At 43.2% G+C, this 27,023-nt stretch overlaps 1 protein-coding gene across 6 annotated transcripts in view; it reads left to right on the top strand.

Moving 5' to 3' along the window:
- The window catches only part of LOC149343369 (calcitonin gene-related peptide type 1 receptor-like), a 98,905-nt gene extending 81,270 nt beyond the window's left edge, over positions 1 to 17,635 (top strand). For 2 of the 6 annotated variants that reach the window (XM_089545883.1, XM_089545885.1), the window contains 14 exons: positions 491 to 576; positions 4,297 to 4,459; positions 4,548 to 4,667; positions 5,284 to 5,390; positions 6,569 to 6,660; positions 8,262 to 8,388; positions 8,523 to 8,676; positions 8,889 to 8,955; positions 9,772 to 9,838; positions 10,273 to 10,358; positions 11,391 to 11,523; positions 11,873 to 11,914; positions 12,179 to 12,268; positions 17,328 to 17,635. In XM_089545883.1, coding sequence (XP_089402009.1) covers positions 491 to 576; positions 4,297 to 4,459; positions 4,548 to 4,667; positions 5,284 to 5,390; positions 6,569 to 6,660; positions 8,262 to 8,388; positions 8,523 to 8,676; positions 8,889 to 8,955; positions 9,772 to 9,838; positions 10,273 to 10,358; positions 11,391 to 11,523; positions 11,873 to 11,914; positions 12,179 to 12,268; positions 17,328 to 17,402 — 1,409 coding nt within the window. In that variant the 3' untranslated portion in view covers positions 17,403 to 17,635. Of the gene's footprint in view, positions 1 to 490; positions 577 to 4,296; positions 4,460 to 4,547; positions 4,668 to 5,283; positions 5,391 to 6,568; positions 6,661 to 8,261; positions 8,389 to 8,522; positions 8,677 to 8,888; positions 8,956 to 9,771; positions 9,839 to 10,272; positions 10,359 to 11,390; positions 11,524 to 11,872; positions 11,915 to 12,178; positions 12,269 to 12,393; positions 16,655 to 17,327 lie in introns of those variants that run through there. The other 4 variants (XM_089545881.1, XM_089545880.1, XM_089545882.1 and 1 more) reach the window with 3 other exon arrangements.
- Positions 17,636 to 27,023: the final 9,388 nt, after the last annotated feature.

Genomic DNA, 27,023 nt, shown 5'->3' with positions numbered 1-27,023 from the left:
CTTTTGCGATCTCCTTTTTCTTTTTCAGGCTTCATGTCATCGTTGCTTATTCTGCTAGTCTCTGAGAGAAGAAACAAACACTTGGATGGGGCTGCCATCTTGTTCTTGCTTTTACTTTTTGAAGGCAAGAAAAAAAAAACGTGCCCTACATTAGGCGTCCTCTGAAAAATACAGAAGGCCTCATGATAACTTAAGTTGGCAAAATTAAAGGCACCCTTGTCGAGATTCTAAAGGGCTGGCGAAAAGAGGCAGTCATTGCGGCTAGTAAGACATGGACGCACACCATGACCAGCCTTTCTCTACACTTGACATGTGCTGCATTGATTTCCCAGGTGGCACTTCAAGGGTGGCAAAGGGCATTTCAGCTTAAGCAGAAAGGAAGTGTAGCATGATTCAACACACAACCGGCATTACTGTTTGTTTTTTCACTGAATAAATTCTCTTTGCCTTCAGGATCTGTGAACGATATTATTTTTTCTTAATGTTGCAGGTACAGCGAAGTACCGCTGCCTCATGAACCGTTCCTGGCAGGGTGAAACGGGAAATTACAGCGCCTGCACAAGTTCACCGTATCACGTAAGAATCTGCTAAAAGATTCTGGTTCTCTTTCTTTGATGTGATACCTGTGAGAATAGTTAAGATTTTTAAGGGAAGCAATAAGCAGCGGCAAATAGCGTGATAAGAAGCTCACAATCTAAGCCCTTATGTGTGCTCATTCAAATGTTCGTGGTTAACGTTTTAAACACCACACTGTGGACCAGTGCTTGGAATACGAAAATTATTATTGGCGATTCATTTAAGCGTTCTTAAATAACTGTGAAAAAAATGTAGTCATATTTGCAATGAATAAGCATGCTTTTTTCTTTCATTTTTCATTTTCGCAACATTCGCGTTTTCCATCAACAGAATCCTAATGTTATCTGAGACAGTTGTTGTGGTGCGTCCACTGCAAATTTTTTCTTCTTGCAACCTGCAGACAACCTTATTGTTCCCTGCATTGTATTCGCAAATTATAGACCGGTCAGTGCAGAGAAACCCACTATGCTTGAATGATGCCTTCTTTCATCGTATGAGCTGTATCGCATTCAACGCTTCACAAGTCGTGGTAGGTATGAAAGCATTTCTGGAGCAATGGCTATTACAGCAGAACTATGATACACGCGTCCCACGGCGACCTACTCTTGGTTGCGTACTCTTATCACGTGGTAACTCGCTGCACATGATGAGACGCTCCAAACGCTACAAAACGTCTCTCAGACGCCGCACGTAGCCGGAAGGTGATAGCCCGAAGACATGCGCTGGGTACAACATACGTTGCATACGCTTTGGACTCCGCTCCCCAGATCTGTGCCCACAAATTTCATAGACAGAATTGGACAGCATTTGCGCAAGACGCCGTAATGCAGGACTATAAGATAGCAGTATCACCCGTCTTTGAATTTTACTACTGCAAAACAAGAATGTTCCAAAAAAAAAATTGTTTGAACTCACTGTCAGTGAAAGGCGCAGGCTTTAGCTCATTATTGTTCATTCACAAAATCGCCTACTATTTCTCGTTATGTAAAGCATGTTTCATTGATTTCTTTCTGCGAACGGAAACCGCTAACACTGGGAAGGGGCAAGGCTCAAAATAAGTTCGCTTGCTAGTAATAATTTTAGGTCTTTCATAGGCAGACGGTAAATATTGCAGTTGCGATGTTTTTCATAATCACGGTACAGTATACAGCAACCAAAGTCTTAAATAATAATTCGAAGGCAAACAAGAATTGAGGTTCATAAATTCCAAATTTTCTACATTAGCAAGCAAAATATTACCCATGCCTCGAAGGGAAAAATAATGATTGTCAGTTCAGAAAACTGAATCTCGGAGCGTCACTGGGAGAGGTGGCGAAATTCACTTTATTACGACATAAACCAAATATTTCGAGTGATGATATCCAGAGCCCCATGGATTAGGGCATTAGAGTGTTATGACATGTTCGGTAGGTTAAAATCTTTCACAAAAAGAGGCACGCCACTCGGCGGTGCGAAAAGGAATGAGTGTTGTTGCTGTGCAAGCTACAGGCGATCGCTGACACTCCTATCCTGCAAGGCGGTTGCTGTGCTATCGTAACACTATGACGCCATCACAATCTCTGCGCCAGTGCGGTTTTTTTTTTTCTAGCTCGCTTCCTTTACTCTCTGCTTTCCAACTTGTATATTTTTCGCTCTTCTTATATTTGATCGCGAGTCACAATTGCTCAGTTGTCGATAAAGCCGCTCTATGCTGAGATGGTGTAATTTTTTTTTCATTTTCCCGCCATCCTCCTAACTTTTAAAGGCACACCCCGATATTTCCCTCTGTGCCAATTAGTCTAGTTTACTTGATTCCCTGTGCATTCCGGGGACCAGTGCCAAAAGAATGATTAAACTTGGACCTTGTTACAGAAAGTTATTACACTTAGAAAATTCAGAATAAAATAAAATCAGAGGAAAGTGCGGTTCACTCGCTCATTTCTCGTGGCTGGCGCAGAGATTGGGCGCTACTATTTCCAACTAAGTCTCGCACACACGCTGCGGAGCCTTGCATCCAACCGTTCCCTGGCCGGGGCAGCCGACAGCCGTGCATTTCTGACGGCGTCAATACTGCGCGTGCTCACCGTATACACAGGGCAGGGTTGCCAAACTCTACTAAGGTTGCCAAACTGAACTGAAGTATTATTCTGTTGGCAGGATTGCAACGTTAACGCTAACCATCTCCAACATCGTCTTCTGTCCCCTGTCTGTTTTTCCTTCTCGCACTTTTGAGAAAAGCGTGCTCACCAGGCTTTTGTTTCCTTTCTTGCTTCCTTCTCGGGGCGATAAACGATTAATCCAGCCCTACGGAATGAGAACTACAGAAAAGACACTTGGGAAACGACACAACTAGCCTAGAACAAAACTTGATTCTCGGTCCGGTTTGAACAAAAGCGCTCGCCTCTACGAAAGTTTGAAGCGAAGTCGAAAGTCTCGCCCCTAGCATTATTCCTTAGTTTTCCTTCGCTTTCACTACTTATTTTCAGGTTTAGTGGTATGCAAAAAGCCTACAGCACTCACAGACTTTTACCGGGCATAAGAAACTGGGTTAAAATTTGACTCCTAACCAAATCACTTGGACGCCGGTGCATTTCGTTAAAACCGGCTCAAAACAACAATTCTGTAGAAGAATAAGTATTCAATATTACGCTTTCAGCGATCCCTTTGGGCGTTCACGCACCACCATGTGTTATACTTTGCACACAAAGAACCAAGTCTCCATGCTAGATTAACGTCACAGAGGATTCTATAAGCCTACTGTGTATTTTCTATCCCTCCGTAATTATCTTTGATTAGTCGAATGGGTACGCGTCAGACGTTGTATAGCTGGAGGTCACTTTTATTTTGGTTTGAAAAGGGGTCAGAAGTTCAGCATATGAATGAAACACTGCGGCGGGGCAGTCAACTGCATAAGACGTTATTGTATGGTTTCTCAACGTATGCAATTATTGTTTTCCACGAAAAACATATTGAAATTGGGGCAGAAAAGAATGCCGTACCTTCGTGGTGTATCGTACGCTTGGCTAAGTTGTGGGCATTTTGACGTGGCTTTCATGCAGTAATGGGCAAGTATGTTCGAGAAAACACTGGCAGGAACGAGGGAGCATCGATGGTTGCCTACTGGGATAGTTGGTTTATTGTAACTTAACAGGGCGGGAAAATTAAGGACGATGCGAAAGAGGGAGCATCACTACCGTCTCAGTTTTAGTGGACCTTAATTACGCAGATATTCCTGCGTTGCCTTGGAATAGAGGCGTTAAATAGATGCCTCGTCGCCCAGTCAGCAAGCGGATACAGCGTTAAGCGCTTAAGGGAGGGGACATTGAATTATCACGTACGGCCACCGTTCTTGTGGGCTTTGCTCCCATAAATAGGCGTCGCGAATTGGCTGCTCCTTTGTCAGCGCGGCTTACCTGCTTTTTTGGCAGGCTTTCAATAATTAAATCTACCATCCTACGCGAACAAATTCGCTCCATAGCCCGAGTGTTAACGAAAGGTTAAAAATCCTTCTCTACATATATCTCTCACCTCTGTCGCCAAGTACGAAGAATTCTTACGAGGCCCTCTCCCGTACCGTAATTTGTTTTTCACCCTGCATGCCCATGCATGCCCATGCATCTTATGCTCTTGCGTCATTACGTTCCGCTTTGTACGTTACGGGCTGCAGTACAAGCCGCGTTCTCTTAGCATACGTCTTCTGTAATTGGCCGCAACAACACGCAACGATGTTGGTCTCTCCAGGAGCCCGAGCTCAAGTTACTCCGGGGCATCGCTCAAGACATTGGCGAATACGCACCCTGGGAGCAGAGCTCGGCGCGAGGAGAGAACTGGATGTGGCAGGAGAAAATCGACCACTTCAAGCACTGCCTCGAACACGTACTGCTGAAGCCACTGGCGGAAACCAGTAAGAACGCGAGCGCTACGCCCAGGGCACCGGCCGTGTGTCCGGTGGTGAGCGCGTAGTATTCTTAACCTGGCTTTCTGGCTGGCAGGTGACAACCACTCGCTGTGTCCACGCACGTGGGACGGCTGGAACTGCTGGGACGACACGCCGCCTGGACTGACGGTGCACGCTCCCTGTCCACAGTTTGTGGCCGGATTCCTTGCAACCAGTGAGTGACTTCTCCCGCGCTGTGTAGCGTCGCTGGTGACGTCATGACTGGATTCCGGTGGAGCAACAAATATTTTTTAAAGTATTTTTTGTTAAGAAAGCGCAATGCGAGAGTTTTGATGTTTTGTAATAACGCAACTATATTCATTTCGGATGACACACTTCTGAGACCAAAGAGGTCGAAAATCTGAACACGCTTCAATTTAAAGCCGCCCACCACTCTTTTATTACTTTACGAAAAAAAAGTACGCGTTGAAATTTAGGCTAGTGCAGTATTTGAAAGCTTCTGCTTAGTAAGAAATGGAAAGTATCCTGGACACTCCTTCCGCGATCACAACGCACAGGCTAGCCACTAGAGTTAACAAGCTATGCTAACCATCACCATTGTGCAATGTTTGCGATTACGAATACCGTAAAGATACGATATGCTGCATTTTTTCGCCGGCGTACATTTTCGGTGTGATGTTCATGATGGCTTCAATGTCATGGCTTTGGGATGCTCGACGCGAATCAATGGATTTGAACCAGTGCATGCACCCGGCCGCGTTTTGGTAAAGGCAGAAATCATGAACTGGTGAAAATTGTGTGAATTTATTCCTCCTCTTCATCCTCGAAAGGGCAAGCGCACAAACTTTGCACATCCAACGGCACCTGGTTTCGGCACCCCGTCACTGGCCTTGTCTGGTCCAATTACACAGCATGTGTGGACACTCATGACCTCCAGGTAAGTATTTTTGTAGCCGCCAGGGAGGTTGATTTCAAAACGCAAGAAATTTAGGTGCTCTGTTTAATCTTCCCTTTTGTTCTCGGGTGATGCTCTGAGATTCAGCCCAGCGGAGTATGTCACACAAGAAATATTTACCTCTCTTACCCTCTTCCTGTTCCTTCTCTACGTGTCAGATCTTTATCACAAATACTGTTTTACAACTTTCCTTAGTATCATTCCTGCCCGTTGCACTGCTTTAACGTCGGACACTATTACTGAAACGCACTGAAAAAGAATTCATCACTTGGGAATAACAACATTAGAGCTCGCATTTGTGCATTTATTTCCAGAATTTTTAGCAGGAATAAAATTAAGTCGAACAAGATGCTAAGGAAGAACGTAGGTCGACTTTTTCTAAACATATCCCTGATAATACCGCTCCTCAAGGTCGGCATCAAATTAACTAACGCCTTAATAATAACTAATGCCTTAAGCACACCCTACTCGCCATCAAGTGCGCATCAAGATTGCAATGCAACTCATAATGGCGCAGCCTATATTCGGCATTTTGAGAACTCCGCCTCAAAACATTCTCCAAGTTAGGGCAGTGAACAGAAAGACAATCAGATTCTAGTTTTTGCTTTTGTTAGAGGTGAGGTTTCGTCGCATTAATTACTTCTTTATCAGTAAAAGCCTGTTAAGAAAATTGTTTATTCTGGTCTTATTTGTTCACGGTTCATGGGTGGAATCGCCGGTAAATCTCGTTTAACTCTTAGGAATATGAGAAAAGCGCAAACCTGCACTGACACCATCTACATGGTTTTTATAGCGTGTTGGGTGGAATGTAAACGCTGTGACATTTCGTCGATAGCTTGTGAAATGTAGTCTGACCATAGTCACTGATTTTAAGTGATATTAATACCGTACGTACGCAGAGAGACAGCGGTTGGCTTGAGTCCTACTTCTACAATTGGACAACATCTTTTAGTGAAGCAGGATGCTTGAATTTTCAGACCCACCGAATGAAGCTAGACAAAACGAAAAGTGATTGCAAAGCTCGAAACGCGACCAAAAGAAAGCCTTTGCACTATTAGTGCTGAGGTGACTTTCCTGATGGTTCAAGTTCTGTTCCTTATTCCGTGTACATTGTGAAAGCTGGCGAAAGTACGCATTCCTTTTGACATGTTTGCTTTCAGTTTCGCAACCTGGTCAACTCATTATACGTCACAGGATACTCGATATCATTGGTCGCTCTGGTGCTGTCCCTGTTTATATTTTGTTACTTCAGGTAAGCGACGACTTTCACTTTATTAATTCGCGCGAAGCATTGGTTCGTTTTAAATGCAATTAGTAGAGTGCGGTAGTCGAAAGGATTTGTCATCCCCAACCTGAGTCTCGTCTAAATGCAATAAACTGCAAAATGTGTTAATCTTTTGAGCACTAAACGCATAAATAAATAAAATTGCAAATTACAAACTATTGTTTTCGGCTTACAAATAAAAATTCACCTCTGTACAGAGAACAAATCTTCTTCCGATCAAGAAAGAAAAATAAAATCTTGCACTACACTGAGCGACTTAAATAGAACGGGCGTTTTTCAAGGACAAGTGCGATGTTCCTGCTTTGCTTTTTAATTTTATTGGTGTTTTTTCGGTCACCGCGAGCGCACGTTCTTACTCTTTTTCTTCTCGCCACAGAGGGAAAGTTGTCGAATGCCTGTTCGCGCGACGTGATTAGTTTCAACTCAAAAGATTGTGATCACGTATTAAGGATTATCTAGTATGAACGTAAATGTTCGCGGGGATGTGCGCGAAGTACGCGAAACAAAATTTGCATGGAGCCTAAATAGACTAGTATTGCAGAAAGTGGCAGCATTCTGGCCGATGGAGGCAGACCGCACGTATCGCTATCATTACGATTGATTTTTTTTTCATCCATTGGTTGGGCTGCCAGTTACCGTCTGGATGCGATAAACAACTCTCTCCCAATGCAAATTATTTGCCGTTCACATCTTCCAGCTGAAACTAAAGTAAGAAACATCGCCCAGGCTCGGATAGAGAAAGTGATTCGCCAAGCTGACCCGAGTGTGCGTCTGCGCGCTTATATCATTGAAAACTGGCAAACTATCTTTGCAATTTGGAATGAAAATGAAAATCCCCGTAAAGTACGTGTATCTTTGCTGAAAAACACGTATGCAAATTAAGTAAAATCAAACACGTTTTCCTTGGTATATTTTCGTTCTGAGGGTGCAAATTTTTCGCATAATCTCTCTTTGGCCTGTCCGTGGCAAGCCGTTTTCAAACGCGTGGTCGAGTTCGGAGGCTTCATTCTGTACTACTGATTCTGAAGCCATCAATAAATCCATAACGACCGCATGAAGCCCCACCGTTCTGCAGAATAACTGTACGGCTCCCTATAGCATGTTAAGCTAGATTTTGAAATAGAAGGCACATGACAATGTATTGGGAAGGGCGCTCAGAATTGGTTGCCTTCAAAATAGCGAGCTACAACATGCAACTTTGAATATAATTGTAAATCCTGGGGATGTGCTCAGAATCCATTTGATGTTTATGTCATTTAAAGGTATGTTGTAACATTTCTCTTTTTCACAGATATCTTCCGCACACAGCTACGCATGAAAAAAAAACAGTGCTATAGCTATTGCGCTTATTGCAACTATTCATAATGCTGCTAATGAATGAAACCATGTCTAAACTAATAAAATCCTCTCCCCCTAAAAACAAACAACGTTTCGTTTAGAGTACTAGAAAACGTGCGTGATTTCAAAAAGCCCCAGTTAGTTTCTAATTATTAGGCAGGCTCAACTTCATGAATTCCAAACGCACAAAACAGTGCGTTATTTACTCCTAAGAGGCCTTTTCTTTGCAGGTCACTTCGTTGCAGACGAATCACGATTCACAAAAATTTGTTCACATCGTTCATCGTCAACAATCTTTGCTGGATTCTCTGGTACATTCATATCATCGCTCAGCCGCACGTGATCGCCGAGAATCCGGTAAGATCTTATGCAAGGGTGATTTCCAGTCAGTGATATGCTGAATTACTGGTCCTGGCCTAAACTGAAAAAGAAACAATCGCGCAGTTCAGCAATTTCTCAACTCTCAGCCAGTCTCTTGCGTGACGTTGCAGAACTGGTGCCAAGCGCTGCACGTAGTGACGCAGTACTTTCTCCTGTGCAACTACCTGTGGATGTTCTGCGAGGGTCTGTACCTGCACACATTGCTTGTGCTCGCCTTCATTGCCGAGGACAAGATCCTCAAGTGGTTCCTGCTCATCGGTTGGGGTGAGTGCCACTTAAGTGGAATGCTTACCGGTCACTTGAGAAACTTTTTTTTAAAACATGTCGTTACGAAACTCCGGCCATTGAATCAGTTAACTTGCACTAGCATTACTTCCGGCGGTTAGCTCCTTTAACGCAGTCAATACGTTTTAAATCACTCCTACTCACTGTGCACGTGATATGCGCGCGTTTCGATTAAACGGTTCTGTTTACAGGTTTTCCGCTGCTTCCAATAACAGGCTACTCAGTGATGCGTGGGTTAGATCCAGAAGCGTCGAAAATGTGAGTGTTTGCCGATTATCTCATTTCGCATCGTCTTTCTTGTGCCAGAAAATTAGTGCCCGCTTACTCGGAAGTCATTTACGTCCCAGTAACTACGCAATACGTTTACTCATAAAGACAACAATTAACATTCTTGCTAGCACTTCTTTGCAATATTTTTCTCAGCGAAATCTCATACAGTCTCTTCATATTGGTGAAGCAACCGCCATGAGCATGCGCCATCTTTCTTTACCGGACCCGCTCCGAACGTAGACGTTGTGGCAGCCCGCTGTCGTGTCACCGATCCCAGACTGCATTGCCTGCACTTTAAACGTGAACATGACTATATGGAAGTAAAAGGGAATAATCTGCCCGCTAGCGCACTTTCTTTTATAAAAGAGAGTGCACTAGAGGACAGCTTATTCTCTTTTTAGTCATTTCTGCTTACAGTGTTTTCTTCATTATTTCATGTATGAAGGAAGATACAGATGTATTAACAATAAGTGACTCTCGTGAGCACCGGACCAGTCGCCAAGATGTGTTATTTGACCCAAAGCGCCTAAAGTAAGAATGTCGGATTTATTCCTTCTTTGGTTGCTATAAAAGAGTCTAAATTCACCGCGGGTTCACAAAATGCTGCCTTTTGTTTCGGAACCAAAAGTTTGCACCAACAACACTGCGATGCCTATGCATCGGCTTTTGCATATGCTGTTAGTCCGTCTCGTACTTGTGCCCTCGTAATCCTTGTTCATCTCATCTTAGCCCTGCGAACAAAGTATTGCGACATTGGCTGTCTGTGCAAACAAAATTAATAATTTGCTTGCTTCATTCCCGCAGGTGCTGGGTAGAACACGACGTCTGGTACACATACATACTGAGTGTTCCTGTTTGTTTCTCAATTCTGGTAAGCTTTTTTTTCTGCGCGTTTATTTGAAACTAAAGTTGATAAAGCATCTGGAGATACATTAGGCTGGACTAATTTACTAATTGGCAGGTTTTATCAAGAAATTAGAACATGGCATCACCTTATCCTTTGCTAAATTTATACTATACTAAGAAACCCCTTTCTTCTCTATTCTGCATAAGACGTCGCGCATGTAGTCTCCGGCTTTCAGCTTGTTCTCTTGCATTCCTTTTTTTTTTGGTGCAGTAGAGAACACGAGAAAAGAAATTTCATTTTGTGGGCAGCTGAGGACTGCGAACTTTATATGCCTAACAGTCCTTTTGATACCACCTTGAAACTTTTTTGTATCTACACAGTAGTTGCATAGCGAGACATAACAAATCCACCTATGTAAATTAATTTTGTTCGCTTTTCTGTCTTTTACACCCCCACAGCTCAGCTTCGCATTTCTGGTGAACATTGTCCGAGTACTGGTCACGAAGCTCCGAGCCGTCAACTCTCCCGACAATGAAAGCACAAGGTAAGGATGAACGCCAACATTTACTTTGCAGTGCGTAGTTTGATATCGAAATCATAACATACAAACTAATGCGCAAGAGATACCAACCGCACGATGGTAAGAGCGAGTCCTACGGAAGCTACGGCACGAATTCGCTAAGTATTCATGTACATGGAGGTTTTTAGATCCGTCCGCGTTTTACAACCAGCCTTGAAAAATGCAGGAGCATCGCATTATCGCCATGCTTTGTTTTATTTTCTGATGCGCTAAAAAAAGGGGCATAAGCCTAACTTAGCGCATTTGTTTGTAGAGTGAAGCATTTTGATTATGTTCGCATGCAAGGACGCCTTGCTGGTTTTGTTATTCCAAGCCCCACTGTCAAAACTGCAGCTTCGCGTTTATTGTTAAACCTATCATTGCTCACTGTCGTATTCGTTATTAACCAGGCGACTTCGACTTATATGAGCAGGTGTAGTTACTAGCGCTGGTAACAAGCTTTTATACCTTTCTGATCATGCCGTACGCTCTTCTTTCCACTACGTGAAACCGAAACATTACCCGGTGCAAGACTGTCCGCGAACAAAACGAAAGTAAAATGCCACATAAGCTGGAATGGTACCGCCAAATACCCTAAGCCCTTTTGTATGAAGACAGAGGCATTGCGATGCAAATAGAGGTTAAGTAAAAGGCTTTGTGCCTCCAAGAAAAATACACTGACGCACAAGTGTTCACATGCATGCGGAGAATTCACGCTAAATATCTTTTTGGCCTGCTGTGTGGCCACGCGATGGTTAAGTTCACAGAGGGAAGCAGTCAAAATATTCAGTTGTTCGGTTTGAAAAGAATTTCTCACTGATCTCGAAAGAGATGTGTTGATTTTTGTTTACATTTAATAAATCATATAACTGTTGACATTTTCTGCTTATCAGGAATACGAGAGAAGTAAAAACAAAAGAAAAGTTTGCTCATCTTTATTTAGGAAATAATTTTCAATTGATTACATCAATTCAGAAGATTTTTTTTTTTTACTAAGCGATTCATTTCTTCTAACAGGAAAGCCGTGAGGGCCACAGTGATCTTGCTTCCTCTCTTGGGCTTGCACTACGTCGTGACGCCATTCAGACCTGACAAGGGTTCCATACTCCTCGCTTACGAGATCATATCGGCGCTGGTAACATCCCTACAGGTACGGTACCACTCTCTCCCCTCCACTACTGCATCGCACTTGATGACATTTCAGTCGGAGCTTCAATCCTGAGCAGAACATACGCGAGAGAAAAAAAAAACCTGGTCACATAATTTCGCAGAGGGCCCTGTTTTCGTTGTCTCTTAGCGTATATTTTGTTTTGCCGTTTTAATAAAGCGAATAGATGTTTGTTCTCACTACTTTGGCCTAGACACATTAGCATTCTAAATTCTCTCTCAGAGCCTTCTGCATGCGTTTTTTTATTTTGCTGTCAATGTTTTTATCTACAGATGAAAAATTGGTAAAGGACCACTAACGATGTCTTAAACTTATTTCTTTTTTCTTGCAGGGTCTTTGCGTCGCACTTCTCTTTTGCTTCTTCAACGGAGAGGTGAGCACAAATAGCAGCTCGTGCTAGCTGTAATGTGAGCTCTCATATAGAATTGGTATGTCTAACACACATAGAGCTAACACAAGCTAACGCACTATGTTTGCGTTAGCTTGCGTAAACGCATTTTTACTGGCGAAAAATAGCTAGAGATGAAATACCTTGGGACCAAATAGGCGTTTTAAGTTAGGTGCTTTACATACTATAGCAGAAAGTCGGGGCGGGATAACAAGCCTAAGCTCCCGCGCCTTGCAACTCTCACGCCAGGTTCTGGGCGTCCTGCGGAAAACCCTGTCGCAGACTCCGTGGTTCAGAAACGAGGGCCGCCGGATGTCTTATGCGAATACCAGCATCAGTGTAAGTCGCTTTCGGAAACCTCCGCCCAAATATAAGTGCGTCAGTGTCATTTGAATGTTATCCCCTCTGAGGGCGTTTGTGCTAACAGTGACTCTTGTTTGTGCTCCCACATGCCTCCCGAAAAGCTTCCACCTCTGTAAAGAGGAAGAGAGAACCGCATTTTTTCAAAACTGTCACTTTGTTTTCCGACATTCCACCTGTACGTACCATATCTCGTGGCTTCCAGGCTGAAAAGAGGAATGCCTGTTTTTCTTTTAATCACAGTGCTCTGATGTTGTTCCAAGTGACACATAAAAGTATGTACAGTCTGGTTACGTTATGCTGCCATATTCGCCTGTTTGAGATCTGTTTATTGACCGGTGTGATAGACGCAGCCGTGGGCTCTATATTTTCGGCACGCAGGGTATAATGTCGTGCGCGTAGGTTTATTCAGCACTAGAGTGCCTTTTGATGCGACTGTCTCTGAGCATCCCAGCAGCACCATGACTAGTTCATGTAAAGTGAATAAACCTGTGTATTTTTGTATTGCTTTTTGCTTAAACATTGCAACCTCATAACATGAGTGAATGTGTGTAGTAGTTTTCTTTTAAGCACCTTGAATTTCCTCCCTGCATTGCATCTTCCTACCCTCCACTGCTCGCACCTTCTCTGGCTACGCGAAACAGTAGCACGAGCTTTAAATGACCTTGAAAAAGTTGCATTTATATGGACCAATACTCGCATTATCACAAAATGAAGCAGATGATGCTTGTGTATAAATTCATCACATTTTTAAAGCAAATCACTGTGCTACATTTATGTTGCTTACAGGATCTTACAAGTTCACAGTTAGGTTTCAGTAGAAAGAAAATATCTGCATTATCCGTTGCCTGCTTTTGCTTAATACCAAAACATTGTTTAGATGACAGCTTTTTAATATATTCATGCGAAAAAGTTTCTTCTCTTGTATTCATTTGCAGCTTTACTTCGCTGTAGAAAAGAGTGTTCTCTTAGCACTTTTTCTTTAGCCGTGTATAGATATTGTTAACAACTCTCTTTGAGCTACTCTTAAAGAAGGCCTTAAGGCTCCAACTTGTATCCGGCATGTCGTGCATTCTGTTGGAAGCTCGCACTACAAAGCCCGACCAGTATGCTTACAATGCGATGTGACTTTCCATGCTTATGACAACCCTTCCTCTTACAGCCCCGTTATCACTGCTTGCATCCCAATATTTCCCTACCCCAAGTTCAAGCCTCTCCCCATTCAAGTGAGGCGCATTTCCTTTCCGTCGTACCTGCCAAATGGCGCATTTTCAGTCGTATAAAAGTGCTTGTCTTATGATCCAGTGTGCTGTTTATGGTGCGTGTGTCTTTCGACGAGAGAGGCAGCGTGGCATCTTGTGATGACACTGTGGTTTAGTAACCTCTTTCACCAGCCCTGCCTCACTGGCGCTGAACATGGAAGCCGTCAGCGCTTTTACAGTATGTGCTGTGCTAGCATGAGTGTGTATTAGACAAGAATAATATTTCTAAGCCATAGTGTCGAAACTGTGAAAAGAATTCAAACTGCAAGCTAAAAAAATACAAAATGAGAGAAATACGTCTGCGCGGTCTCTGCGCGTTGATTTTACAGCGAGGCGAAGATTATATACGTGATACAGCTCAATAATTAGAAAAAAATATTTGCTAAACTTATAAAATATATTTTTTTATTTTAGGGGAAAAATTATAATGCGCAATTGAAGCCTGTAGGCATCAAAGACTAGCCCAGTTTTCCAATTAATTTTATGGGCATTGTGTTTAAAAATAACGGAAGTCGAAATACCGAATTTGAAGCTCGTTGAGCTGCACGAAATAAAGTAGAATAAATCACATTAACTACATATGCTTCATAAAATACACACCCGTCGTCGGTATTTGTTGCACTAGAAATGATAGCAACTTCATTTTATAAATCTAGAATGCGGGAAAGCCCCTTCTACGACCTCTAAAATTCGTATTTCGGACGCCCCATATTTCGAAACACATTGTCGATAATGAAATTTTAAACACGGGGCCACCTTCGATCTTAACGGCCTTCAATACCTCAATAAAATCTTGCCCAATAAAAAACATAAAACGGTTCATCGTTATTTTAATTAATTATTTTTTAAAGTAATAAGCTCTATCACGTACTCATAGCTCTATCCCGTCCACTTTGCTGTACAATCCTCCTGCATCGACAGCACCGATGTATTGTTCACAGTATTTAAAATAAAAGTTTTCTACATGTTTAAAAAATCAAACGGCGCACAATGTGGCGTCTGCTAAATTCAGATCTGTTTCCTAACGCGTTTCCTTATCAACTGCGGTCTGGCGTCACGACAAGTACTAGCCGCACTGAGAGAACTGTTCAGAGTCGCCCCTTCATGCGAAGTGAGTGCACTGCATATCATGTTTATTGTTAAAGCTCAACATTTTTTATGGTTCGTCACTAGCACAGGACACTCAAAAGAAGTTTATTCTCTTTCTGACGCCATTTTCACCGCCACTGGGGCACGGCTGCGAACTAAGAGAGACACGTACCGTAGGCCCTCGTTATATCAAATCATTTGAGATAAAACCTTAGCGACGTTTTAGAAAAACGGTTTTTTTTCGATTACTTCTTAGCATGCCATCACATAATTGTGAGATTAGGAAAGCTAAGGGCAGGAGAGGGTGAATGAAGGAAGACACTTTGATAAATTTTAGAATCGCAGCTGGCCATAATGACGAGCACAACGCGTACCTAGGAATGAAAAATATTTTCTTCACCCTGACACTGAAAAAACAGGTATTTATTTCAATGTTGCAGGGGTTGCGTCGAAATCTGCAGTATTACCTATGCGAACAAGACCGCAGAATGTCTCCTTGTTCATTGTAAGCCACTTTGAAGCCGAAAAATTTTATAGGAGGTAATTATTCGTGAAACGACATTTTATTTAGCCTCGTAGCCTTAAAGCGACTTCCGGGAGAACGTAGCCGCGCGAGCGAACAAACCATTCTACTGAGCCTTAGACTAACCCGAGGCAGACAAAAGCGGGCTCACGCTATTTAAAGAAATATTCTTCAAAGGAGGCTAGGCCGAAGTAGCAACTTTCTCACAAAAAAAAAATAGAAATGCTCCTCGTCTCCGCTCGACGGACATTTTGACCAGTGTCAGAAGCAAGTTACGGGTAGGGTTCAAATTATCTTTAATCGGCGTGATTTTTTAATATAAACAAAATACGAGGAGTTAATGAAAATTTATCAAAGTACTGGGCAGAAAAATCATGATTCCTACATAAACTGTTCATAAAAAAGTCTGACTTCTTTTTAAGCTATTTCGGTTGTGGCCTTTTGTGGCCTCAAAAGAAATAGCTGTCACAAAGGCAAGCTCTTTTGCACCGAATACGGCGGTGCCCAAGCACACACTACCGATATGCGCAGGTTTTTATCTGCAGAGTGAAGGAAAGGCATGAGAGCTGTCCGTACACAAAAAAAAGAAATTATCCGGTTGCCCAATTGTCAGCCCGAAGGCTTGAAAGACGTTTTCGCTTTTCTCAAGAAGCAAAGCCACAGCTTTGCGAGCCAGTTCTAGTAGCCTTTATCAAATGGTTGAGCTGCGGTTCAAAACTCCCTAGGGGCCCGCCGCGGTGGCTCAGTGGTTACGGCGCTCGGCTGCTGGCCCGAAAGACGTGGGTTCAATCCCGGCTACAGCGGCTGAATTTCGATGGAGGCAAAATTCTAGAGGCCAGTGTACTGTGCTATGTCAGTGCACATTAAAGAACCCCAGGTGGTCGAAATTTCCGAAGCCCTTCACTTCGGTGTCCCTCATAGCCTGAGTCGCTTCGGGACGTTAAACCACAATAAACCGATAAACCAAACCAAAACACCCAAGGGTTTAAATGGCGCATTATTTAAAACCGAAAAATTTTCTTTCTACGAGGGTTCACGGTGCGTTCCTCTGTTTTGTGTGCCATGACTTTGTGATACCCATACGCAATGTAATATATGTGTATTTAAAATGTCTTTGTGTATAATACAAACAAAGTGACAGCAGATTTCTGCACGAGTTGTGTGCCAAGTGTGTAGCGTAGTTGCGCTGTGTTGTAGTGGTTGCGTCATTTAGCTGTTCTTTATAATACTCGATATTGGTTGTTGTGTCTTTTATTGCACTTGTTCTCAAACATGAAAGAGTGAGCATCTGCCCCAGATTACAGCGGTGTCCTGTAAATTTGTGTATATTTGAAATAAGAGTCCTGTGAAGTTGCTGTACTGAAGAGATCCCGAGGGGCCATCAGAGCTGACTTTATAATTTATTGCTGGTCGCGGTAAAGCATACAAGTTTCATACTGATTGTATCACTGCGTGCTTTGCTGCATGTGTGCAATAAAATATGAAAGACCACGCTGGCATCTATCTTTTTGTTGAAGAGCAGTCTTTTGACTTTGGCTCCGGCTGAAAACACTTGCATGAGGTGCACCTTGTCTTCATTACTGAAACCGCACGATTACAACCGCCATCCCGTCCTGCATGTGGTCCCGCCCCTCCCCTTTGTAAAATTGCCTAAAAGTTTGTCTTCGATTCCCCTAACTGTATTTAATTTCGAATCTTATTATGATGGGATGCCAACAGATTGTTATTGCACTAGGCTCTTAGAGCCTATACACGATGAACTAATTCCTACTGTTCGGGTAATGAGGAGCGAAATTGTAACAACTATCACTTAAGCTTACAAACACATTTACTTAGGTTGACGAGTTGAGTAAAGAAATGACCTATAAACACCTTTAAACATAAGGCGTAGAGGATATGCTACGACAGATTGCGTAGAGCGGCTCATTGATTAAACAAAATAAGTACCGCGAAGACCAAAGACGTTTGAGGAAATGGACACTTTAAAGTTGTACTTTGACTTTAAAATTACTATTAAGGGTGAGCTATAGTTTCTGCCTCTGAAAGCCCTACGAATGTCGCCAGCCACTAAGCTCAGTATTTAAAATACACGAAAGCTTTGCTGCTTACATGTTTCCAACTTTCTGAAACCGCCGCTTACAGAGTAGCTGTTTTTTTTTTACAGTTTCTGCCAAGACGCCCATCTGATGGCAGAAGCCCGTCCGTGTCACCAAATCATCTTCAGCAGACCATGCTGTGAAACAAAACAAAAACAGAAACCTGTAGACGTTTGTGTAGGAAGTTTTCCGACGATTCATGTTGGTGTTTTTTTTTTAATGCGGCTGATAGAACCATCGTAGATTGAATGACACTCTGGTGCGACACACCCGTGCATATTGATTGTGTGGAAACATATCTCACCATGGCTAATACGTCATCCTCGAGTGTGCTACACCCGTACAAGTTACCAAAATAAAGAACTTTGTTGCCGAAGTACCGGAGAACTAGGACTTCAGCTACTTTGTCTTTCTATCTTCACGCCCTTGTCCCAATCTACTGCTAAGAGTTTTGCTGCGTTTATGTGACTTTTTTATTTCTGCTTATGAGCTTTTCCATCTTTTATTCGCCAAACATGCTGTGACTGGCGCCTTTTCATTCTTTGTACTGCAGCACATAAATAACAATAATTAGGACGGTTGTCATGCAGGCGGTACTTAATCAGACCTGATCTTTTTAGAACTGAATTAGATTGCCACCTAACACCGCACAAACGAAAAAACAAGTTAGACACAATGAAAGAGGTTGAAAAACAAAGCGCTCATCTCAAGCGCATCATGCTCGCACATTAGTTTTCCACGTTTTATAATAAAGACGCTCAGTAAGATTCGTAAGGTAGCTTTAGGGCACCTAGTTCTATGCACGTTTGTAGGAAATGCTATGGTAATTTCGACTGCCAGTGACTCTGCTATAAGTGTACGGGAACCCTTTGCAAGGTAAAATGCCTGACATACATGAAAAAGCTTGTCTCACGAACACACATCACGTAGAGATAGGAGTCAATACGGAGTATTATGCTATATCCATTTCATCACAAAATAAAAGGCATAAAAAACAGGTTAAGCGTAAATTATCACTGTTAAGAAGTGCAATATTAGCATCGTGGTTTCAGCAATGCCCGGGAACTCAAAAGTAACTGTAGTAAAGAAGAGAAGAAAAGCCATATATAAGAGGCTGGTTAGTCAGACGAGTCTGTGTATTCCACCTATTTTACTTCTTTTCAGCGCCCTTTTATTTCCTAAACGCACTCCTCAACTCTTAATGTCATGTAGCGGTTTATGTGTGGAGTCTAAAAGCTATCTTTGTTATTCAAGGGTTTTTGGCCTCCCTTGTTTCCTTTAAACTATTTGTTATGCCTCATGGCGACAATGCTTGATTTCTATGCGACCTTTTTTTTCGTTGTTTATTCAACGACGCTATTGCGTTGTGTTGCCTTTTACGCCTCATTAGCGACTAAGCTGTTATGCTGAACGGATTTACTGATTTGAATAAACAGTACGGAAACTTAGCCCTCTTGCACCAACATGAGACATAGATATGAGTTGCATCCATGACGTGAGAACAGCATCACAAGTAGTTCAATATCATACGCTATATCTAGTATACATGCAACTTACAACACGGAGTAAAAGAGCTCGTTCGCATGCTCGTCAGACCAAGTACCACGTCGAGCAGAAACCAAAGTCACAAGAGAAGGTAGACCTTTTCCACTGACAAATGCTGTCAGCTGCTGCTGCTATCGGTTGCACTTTTTTATCATTTTAAAGCTCACACTGAGTTGGAAATATTCGTTAGGCTGTGCGGCAAAGAAAAAATAATATTAACATCCTGCATAAGAAGAAATCGAGGTCGATATCCTAAAAGAAAGAAAAAATTCACGGGCGAGAAAAATGATTATATATTTGCTTATTGTCTGTATTCGCCGAATACGACAAAGACCTTGAAAAGGGTCGCCAAAAATATGAAATTAGTGAATGTAGGAACGAACGATTGGAAGGAGAAAATAATTTTGAACCAAATAAACCAGCGAGTGATCGCTGCAAAATGAAGAAAACATTACGGCGTGGAAAAATTGTCCTCCTACATTGACGCTTACAAACCGGCAACATTGACAAAAACTGCAACAAAACAAAACCTACAAAGAAACCAGAAAGCAAAGTTATGCACCCCGAGAACACAGTTTCCACAATTAACGGCGCCGATGTAAGCGGCAGCTTTGAGCAGATTCGCCAAGGAGGAGTACGGCGACTGCGGCGGACCTGAATTCTGGGGTAAGTGTTGTCCTTCGGTCGTCAACGTAGATTTATCTGACAAAAAAAAAATAAATGAAGAAAAGTTGTTTACGAATAGAATAATCTCATTTCGCGGTCGCAGTACAGGAGCGCAAAATGAAGTTGACACAAGCCCGCATCGTAAGGCCTTTTTCCCATGAAGGACTATGACTTCTATTAGTCACAGAAAAAAAAATTCAGAGATCCATCGCGAGCTCTTCACTACGGCACCTCTTTCGTGTTTCACTCCCACCTTGTTCCCTTCCCTTACCGAGTGGTTCCGCCGAGATGTGAGACAATTAGTTCGCTATATCTTTTGTTCAAAAACCAAATTTAAATTTTTATTTTCTCGTCGATTCGAAGTATGCTCGACTCACTTTTGCTTAATTTATTTGGTCTTGCCCGATCTGGCACCAACTGAAGAGCAACTTCTTCGAACCTCACAATCCTGAGGGCCAAAGGTTTCCGATATACTCGTACAGACAGGACGGAATGAAACGAGAACAGCGCATGTCAAGAAAACAAAATATTTTACCTGCCTACTTTCAGCTGTGGTGTGCAGCTAGCCTGATTCATGTGTCTGGATAAAGGGTCTGCCGAAGGGCATAATCGTAAATGGGTTGTAAATGAATATTTCGCTGCAAAGTAGAAAAGTATGACATATGCGTGTTCGCGTTTCATTCCGGCCTGATTGTATATGCTTAGTTCCCAAGCATGGTTTTCGTAGCAGCCAAAGACAGGATGGCGACCAAGAAGAACAGCTTGAGATACGAAGTTGATCCAACAACTGAAATCTTGACGGAAGACGAATGTGCCTTAAGATGAGAATTTTAACGGCGCAATAGAAAGCAAAAGAAAAGAAGTTCCGGTCTAGCCCATAGCTGTACTTACTTGACAGTACAGAAATAATTAGCGGGGACATGGAGTCACGTTCCAGCATTGGCCATTCACGCAGCACGTCCCAATCCTTGAGTTCGCCCTGGTCAGTTTTCTTCCGTGGTTGGTGCGGAATTCACCATTTTTGCTTCTTATCATAAGTGTGTCATTCAGGTACCTTCCCGCGTCCCCGTGAAGTCTCATGGGGCAGCCACTACCGAACATTCGAGCGCTTCCCGTGCTCAGATAAACTTCGTGTTGCATTTTGAAATTTCGGAACCGCTTGCAGGTTTTCGGCACTTGAAGACTAGTTAAATGGTGGAGCTTTACTGCACCAAGCACCTGCACGCGAAGGATGATTGTATCAGGCGTGAAGGTTGACCAATGGCAACGAAAATATTTGAAGCCCTTCTTGCCGGTGTCGATGCGGGACGTCACCACCTGCGCTACCGCGTAGTCACTCGCTTAACGAACCGACGACACGAGATATCATTGCGAAAATCTAAATTCTTCTGAGTGTGGGAGTCCATGAAGCACAATTGATTCTTATCACCTTCATACTGGCTCTATAGTGAACGCGTCCCGCATAGATATTCCCATTATGAGCCCTCCTTTCAACCTTGTGGTGATGGCCCAGTAGTATGGGGCGCCAGTTGCAGGTTACTGGGCTTGTGCCGGCGTGGGCGTGAATGAGTGCAGCTGTGGACGGTTCGAAATCTTTCTTCGCGTGTACGCGGCTACCTTATATGAGCCTAACTTAAAGACACAAATCTGAATCAGTTTTGGCTCCAGTTCCCCACTTAATCAGGACAAGCTTAACTTCGGTCGCAACATCAGCAACCTGTTCGAATGATGATAATAGTAGTGAGAGCTAAAACTATTTCGAGTAAACAAACTCATCGGGTGATTACCACTGCCAAATAAAGTTAGGAAAAGCTGTTGGTGGTGATGAAAAGAAAAATGTGTTGTCTACTATTTGTCGTCTTCTGTAGTAGATTGCGCCTGACTCCACTCTGCTGCCACTCGCAACGTCATACCATTCGGAATTCCCTGGGGCGCGTTCTCATGGCAAGTCGTTGTGACATCATGCGTTGCCTAACTGCCTGCTTAGCAATCAGCGTGGATTGATGTGGCGTCAACGCCAATTCCGCTAAAACATGAAATGTACCCTTGGTAGCTGTCACTGCAAAACAAATTAAAAAACATCGTCTGATGACACTGAACATATATTAGGCATTAGGTTTTCTGTGTAGTTCAGGCTGACAAAAAGATCCGTAAATGATCTGGCAAGGAGCACACACGGCGACAGTGAAATTGGCGTCTGCGTTACACCTTCCCCCTGCATTTTTAACAATGCTTGAGCAGCGCAAAGCTTCCAAGCATGAGCATCTTAACAACCAGATTAAGCTTTCGCGCCAAGTCTCCATGGACATGGGAAAGACGAAAACCACAAGGAGTGCTTCAGAGGAAGGGAAGCGATACCTGCTTACCACTTAGCCTGCTACGCGTGCAGCGCTGCTGCCAGTCATTCTAGAATCAATATCTTCTCATCTCACCTTAGGACCCATCGGTTTTCTATACGTCTTCAATTCGTTAAATCAGCGTTATGATGATATGATAATGTGGCTAGTTCAGTTTCTTCTCTTGTTTTTCCCTTTCGTGCGGTCATCTTCTTTCGGCTGGTAAGCAAAGAGAGTAATGTGGTATTACCAGTTGCGAAACTTCCCATACGGTCCACGTATAAAAAAAAAAGTGGTTTGAGGGGGCCGATATTCGAGCGTTTACGGACTGCTGGACCGCTACCGGTGAATGGTGTAAGCAGTGTTCAAGCTGCAAACTTCAAAACACTTAAACGCACAACCGCCTACCGACAAATTCAATGAAGCAGATGCATTAACGGAAATCCATAGAGATGAATTCGACAGACAAATTGAGATAATATTAGAAAGAACGAAAAGGCTATGCAGAAGCTTTTATTTACAGCAGCCATATGGCGCCGCCATCCGTAAGCACCTAGAAAGTGGCTGCGGAAACTAGTCAATTTTCAAGCGGAGTTTCGCAACTGGTATGAGCTCTCACGAAAACTGTTTCGTTCGTTCCCGCGCTACTGATGCTGCACGGAAACCTGGGAATCTTTCGCTTCAGCAAAAGTCGGTTCACACTTCGCTAAGGCTGCTAAACTGGCGGCATGTTTCGTACATTTCAGTGCAATCAGTTTAAAAGACCTCGCTTGTTAAGTTCACTTAGATCATTTTCCACGACCACAGTCCAAAAGAACGGCGAAGTACAACATCATATTTGTGGCACGCCCGTCTAAGATATAATCTGATGCATCTTTTAGTGCCTGGCTAAGTGTGAAAGAAGAGGGCTCCTTGGTTTTACAGCCGGGAAGGGACTTCATTCTTGTTGTTTGAATTAGGCTAAGAATATAAGAGGGAGTGCGTTATGTTTGATTCAAAACTATGGTTGTCTTTAAAGAGAAGAGACTCTGCATTGAGTTTAATTCGCCCCCAACTCTGAAGGGAGCATATACTGTAAAAATACTACAACTGCACAGAAGGAGGAAACTGTTTCCGTGAATCAAGGGCAATCAACAGTTTTATCTTCTTTGGCCAGGATTGGAAAGCACAGCCTCGTCGTCTTTGATCGGGCTTCGGCGCCTAACGATTGCGTCAGTGTGAGGAAAACCGCAGTTTGAACAGACTTACCACTTTGTGCACTTAACAGGGCACCGATACTATCCTAAAACTTCAGTTAAACACTTGGATAGAATCATCTGCCTGGCGGGTGTAACTCATGAGGAAAGGACTATTGAGTCCAGCCCATGATTGAAAAGGACCAATTAGAACCTACTCAGTCGCCTGCTAACGAGTTCGGAAAAAGGCAGAGTATCTACAGCTTTAAGAAGCTTAAATACAAGAAAGGAGACCCTTGTAGAGGGGAAGGGAGAAAACAAAAGGCGAAGAGAAATAGATACAGACGGTGCTCACTTTCCTGCCACGTCTTGCTGTTCCTGGTGGTGGGGTAACAATGACGACAAAATCAAACAGATGCTTTCTCGCGCTGTGCATTCTAACACAACCTTTGCAAGTTCCCTACAACATGAGAGCAAGCGATACTTGGATAGTCCCATTTTCGCGTACAGATAATGGTTTTAGCAGATTAGAACATCGCTGCCTGTGTTATTAAACCAACAAAATTGATACAGAGTTGGATATAAAAATATCATCTAGACCCTCACTCATGAAAATTTTTAGAAACAGCGCTGCCACTCCAAGGAAGATCGGGGTAAGTGCGAGCGGGAGACCATGGGGGAAGGCTGGTGATGACGTTCGCCATCAACGGCAGGCGAGGAGAAAAACTAGTTTCCACAATGCGCATAAGCTGACCAGGTAACTGGGTGCGTTGGCGCTTCCGTACAGCCTCTTTCCTAGATGGCGAGTCTCCTATGTCGGGACTGCCATCACAAAACTGGACCTACGTGAATTCGTTTTTCGCCGTTCGGTAGAATCCGCGATGACATCAACTCAAGAGCTTTTTATTTTACCGAAACAGATCTGACGGCATTCAGAATTGAGAAAGTTAGGAGCACAGACGGCCTCTCATACCCCATCCCTGTACTTCTTCTCAGAAAACTAATTCTACCTATGCGTCGAAACGTATCTGTAGGCATGGCGACATCGCAGAAGCCTGCGCAAACTTTAGAGGTTCGTGACATCAATTGCTTTTTGGTTTACACGTGCCAAACTTCTTCGAGGCCTGGAACTTTCAGACGCAGGCAACGTTATTTTATCATTTTGCATCAAAAGTACATGCATCAACGTGCCTTTGTTTCCCTTCTTGCCTGTCATGTTGCCAAGGAAACTTTACTTTTCCCTCGAAGTTTCTTACGAAATTATCAGCAACGCGACTCCCGAGCATAAATGCAGACTATGCGTTACGCGAGCGAAATTTGGTGGCACTAAAAAGAGTTTTTCGGTAGACGAGAACTTAGCGAAACTCTAACGCCCTTAGGTTGGTCGCATGGATGCCTAAAGCTTTCAGCGGAATTCGGGCTTGTTTACGCTTCATAGACGCGGATACAGCACCGACAGAGAGTTGCCTAAGGGAATCGCTGGAAGCCGTGAGTTGGATTACTTCGTCCATAGAAAATAAAGAGGGCAGCTGTAAACCCTCAAACTGGTTTCATATAAGCTTAGATTCTTAGCGCGACATTCTTGGAAGTTGCTCGGATGAACACTTTTTCGTATCTTTCCTCTTCTGCAACACAGCTGCGCAGCCGTTGGCTGAAACATTGCATAAAGCGAAGAACACAAACCAAGAAAATATTCCCATTGATTAAGGTTGCTGCGCCGAAAACTGCTTCGAAAAAATGAGCGGCATGTGTTGTTTTCAGTATTTTTTCCTGCTCGGCTCTTGCACAAATATGCATTAAAATTTAGGTTAATGCACCCAAGAACCGGATTTTTTCTAATGGGCAGCGGTTGGTGCACAATGCTATTACTAGCGACGGATTGTAGAAAGAGTTGAGCTAATTGACGGGTGTTAAAACGTTAACGTGGGTGTCTGTCTGCAGTTCATGCAGCGAAGCTGCGGTACGGCGAGATTTGTGTAGAGTCGAGGGTGCCATCTGCCATCCACACTGAAATATTGCCCTGGCGCAGAAGGGCAGAGACAGATTGAAATACACGGGGCGGCACGCTGTGCATACGCTTTCTCTACATGCAGAGAAGGAAAAATGATTCACAGATGGATTCACGAAAGGCCCTGTGTTCCCTTTGACTTCTAGCGAGAATTATAGTTACCTTAGTTGAAATCACTGCTATCATTACATGGAATGGGCATGTGTGCTCCTGTTTAACGTCTCTGTCCTAAACGATTGTGGAATGTTGAAAAATGGAAATCACCAGCCCATTTACATTATACTTTAATATTTAAAGAATCTACGATCAGATGAAAGCTTTGCTAACCGAAAAAAAGTTCGCATTTTTTTCGCATGGAAAAGATCCCATCAATATGGCATTTCAAGATTAATTCGGAACTCCTCCGAAGCAAGTTTATTTTTATCTCCATTTTTGGAGGAGCAAGTCTATTTTGTTGTTAGGAATTAAGCGCGCTGCTTCCTAAATAGCAGGCTACGGACGCTGGTGGATTCTTTCCTAGTGAATTGCACGCGTAGTAATTATGTGAATCGTACACTCGCAGCCCGTCTTGGTTTGTCTTCTTTTCTGTCAGCGCTGCTGAGTGTTAAAAAATAAGAGCCACTTAGCCCCTGTTTTTTTTTTCAGTCAAAGAACAATAAGGCACTGCCACTGCCACGTAACAAATACCTCGAAATTCTAAGCACCCCAGTGAGGGAATAATTTTTTAAGAACAGAAAAACAAAGTCTAGAATGTCGGATCAAATTTGATTTTGAGGCAGCCTCTGCAATTTTGAATGCACTCAATTAGGCGAAAATGCGGGCCTTAATTCCTGTTATTGCGGTATAACCTGAACAGATATAAGTACATCAGAGAGTTTTGATGGACAAGGTAGTCACCACGACGAAGCTTTAGCGTCAGACTGAAGAGCGGCGAATGATTAGGCGTGAAGCATGCAATAAAGATAACACGAGAATGATGAATATCTAAGGTCTTAGCAGGCAGCTCCACCAGGTCTACAGAAAGTCACTACGAACATATAAGGTACGTATAGCCTCGCCATCTTTTAAATAAATTTTAATTGGGAGTTCTTTTATTGCACCGTATGAAAAGCCTCCTTTAGATGCTGCCACGTCAAGGTAGTTTGTAACGCTGCAAAATGGTTCCTCTCAAAATGAAATGGGTTGCCTGTTGTCGAGCAGAGAGCCAGGAAAAGGACCCTGGCGTAGCACTCTCCGGCCACGAAAGCAGCAATCCTGACAGTCTCGCTTCTCTACGGAGCAAACTGGCGTGTTTACATCTCGAGCATTCTCCGAAAGGCAGCCAATAATTTTTCTCCGAGACAACATTCACTTTGTGTACCCAAACTTAGCTTGCTTGATGGAGCTGGCGGGCGCTTCGAGCTGGCGAAAGGCTATTGCCGAGAATCTGGAAAGTTTCGTCCGGTGCCACAGCTTCACAACACCTTCACCCCAAAACATGACAGCACTTGCCTTTCGCTTGTCAAGGAAGAGTTCTTTCGTTTGTAGCGTGCGATGGAAATAAGCTTGAAGGTTTACACGAAGCGAGCTTTTACTTCAACTAAAGAGAGTTGTCTGGAAGGAAAAAAGGCATGCCAGGTTAACTTTCGGCTCAGTAATGGATGCAGTCACGCTCAGTGCCCTCTGATTCTGCTCGAACAACACGCGAGTGCTATTATCTTCATCGTATAGGCCTATTTTTTTCTCACTTACTCAGCACCTTCACCGGCAAAGTTCAGTGGATTCCTGCTTGAATGGAGTCAGTCGTCTGGAAAGCGGGAATAAAAGATGCGGTGTGCTCTTCCTGCAGCGTGAGTGCGCACTCAGATTCATACGAAGAGCCTTTAGAAAATGTTGGCCACCACTGTGGCAGCAAGGAACATTGTGCTTTAGGCACAAACAATGCGAAGTAAACATGCTGCACAATCAACCCGAAAAAAAAAATCGGCGCACATGGACGATGGACACGCGAAGAATAGACACTACAAGCGCTGCCTCACAACTAGGTTCTTCTTG

The sequence above is a fragment of the Amblyomma mixtum genome, chromosome 5 (genome assembly GCF_055824585.1).
Source record: "Amblyomma mixtum isolate Tamu chromosome 5, ASM5582458v1, whole genome shotgun sequence".
NCBI classification, from domain to species: domain Eukaryota; kingdom Metazoa; phylum Arthropoda; class Arachnida; order Ixodida; family Ixodidae; genus Amblyomma; species Amblyomma mixtum.
This window is presented reverse-complemented; position numbering and strand designations above follow the sequence as displayed.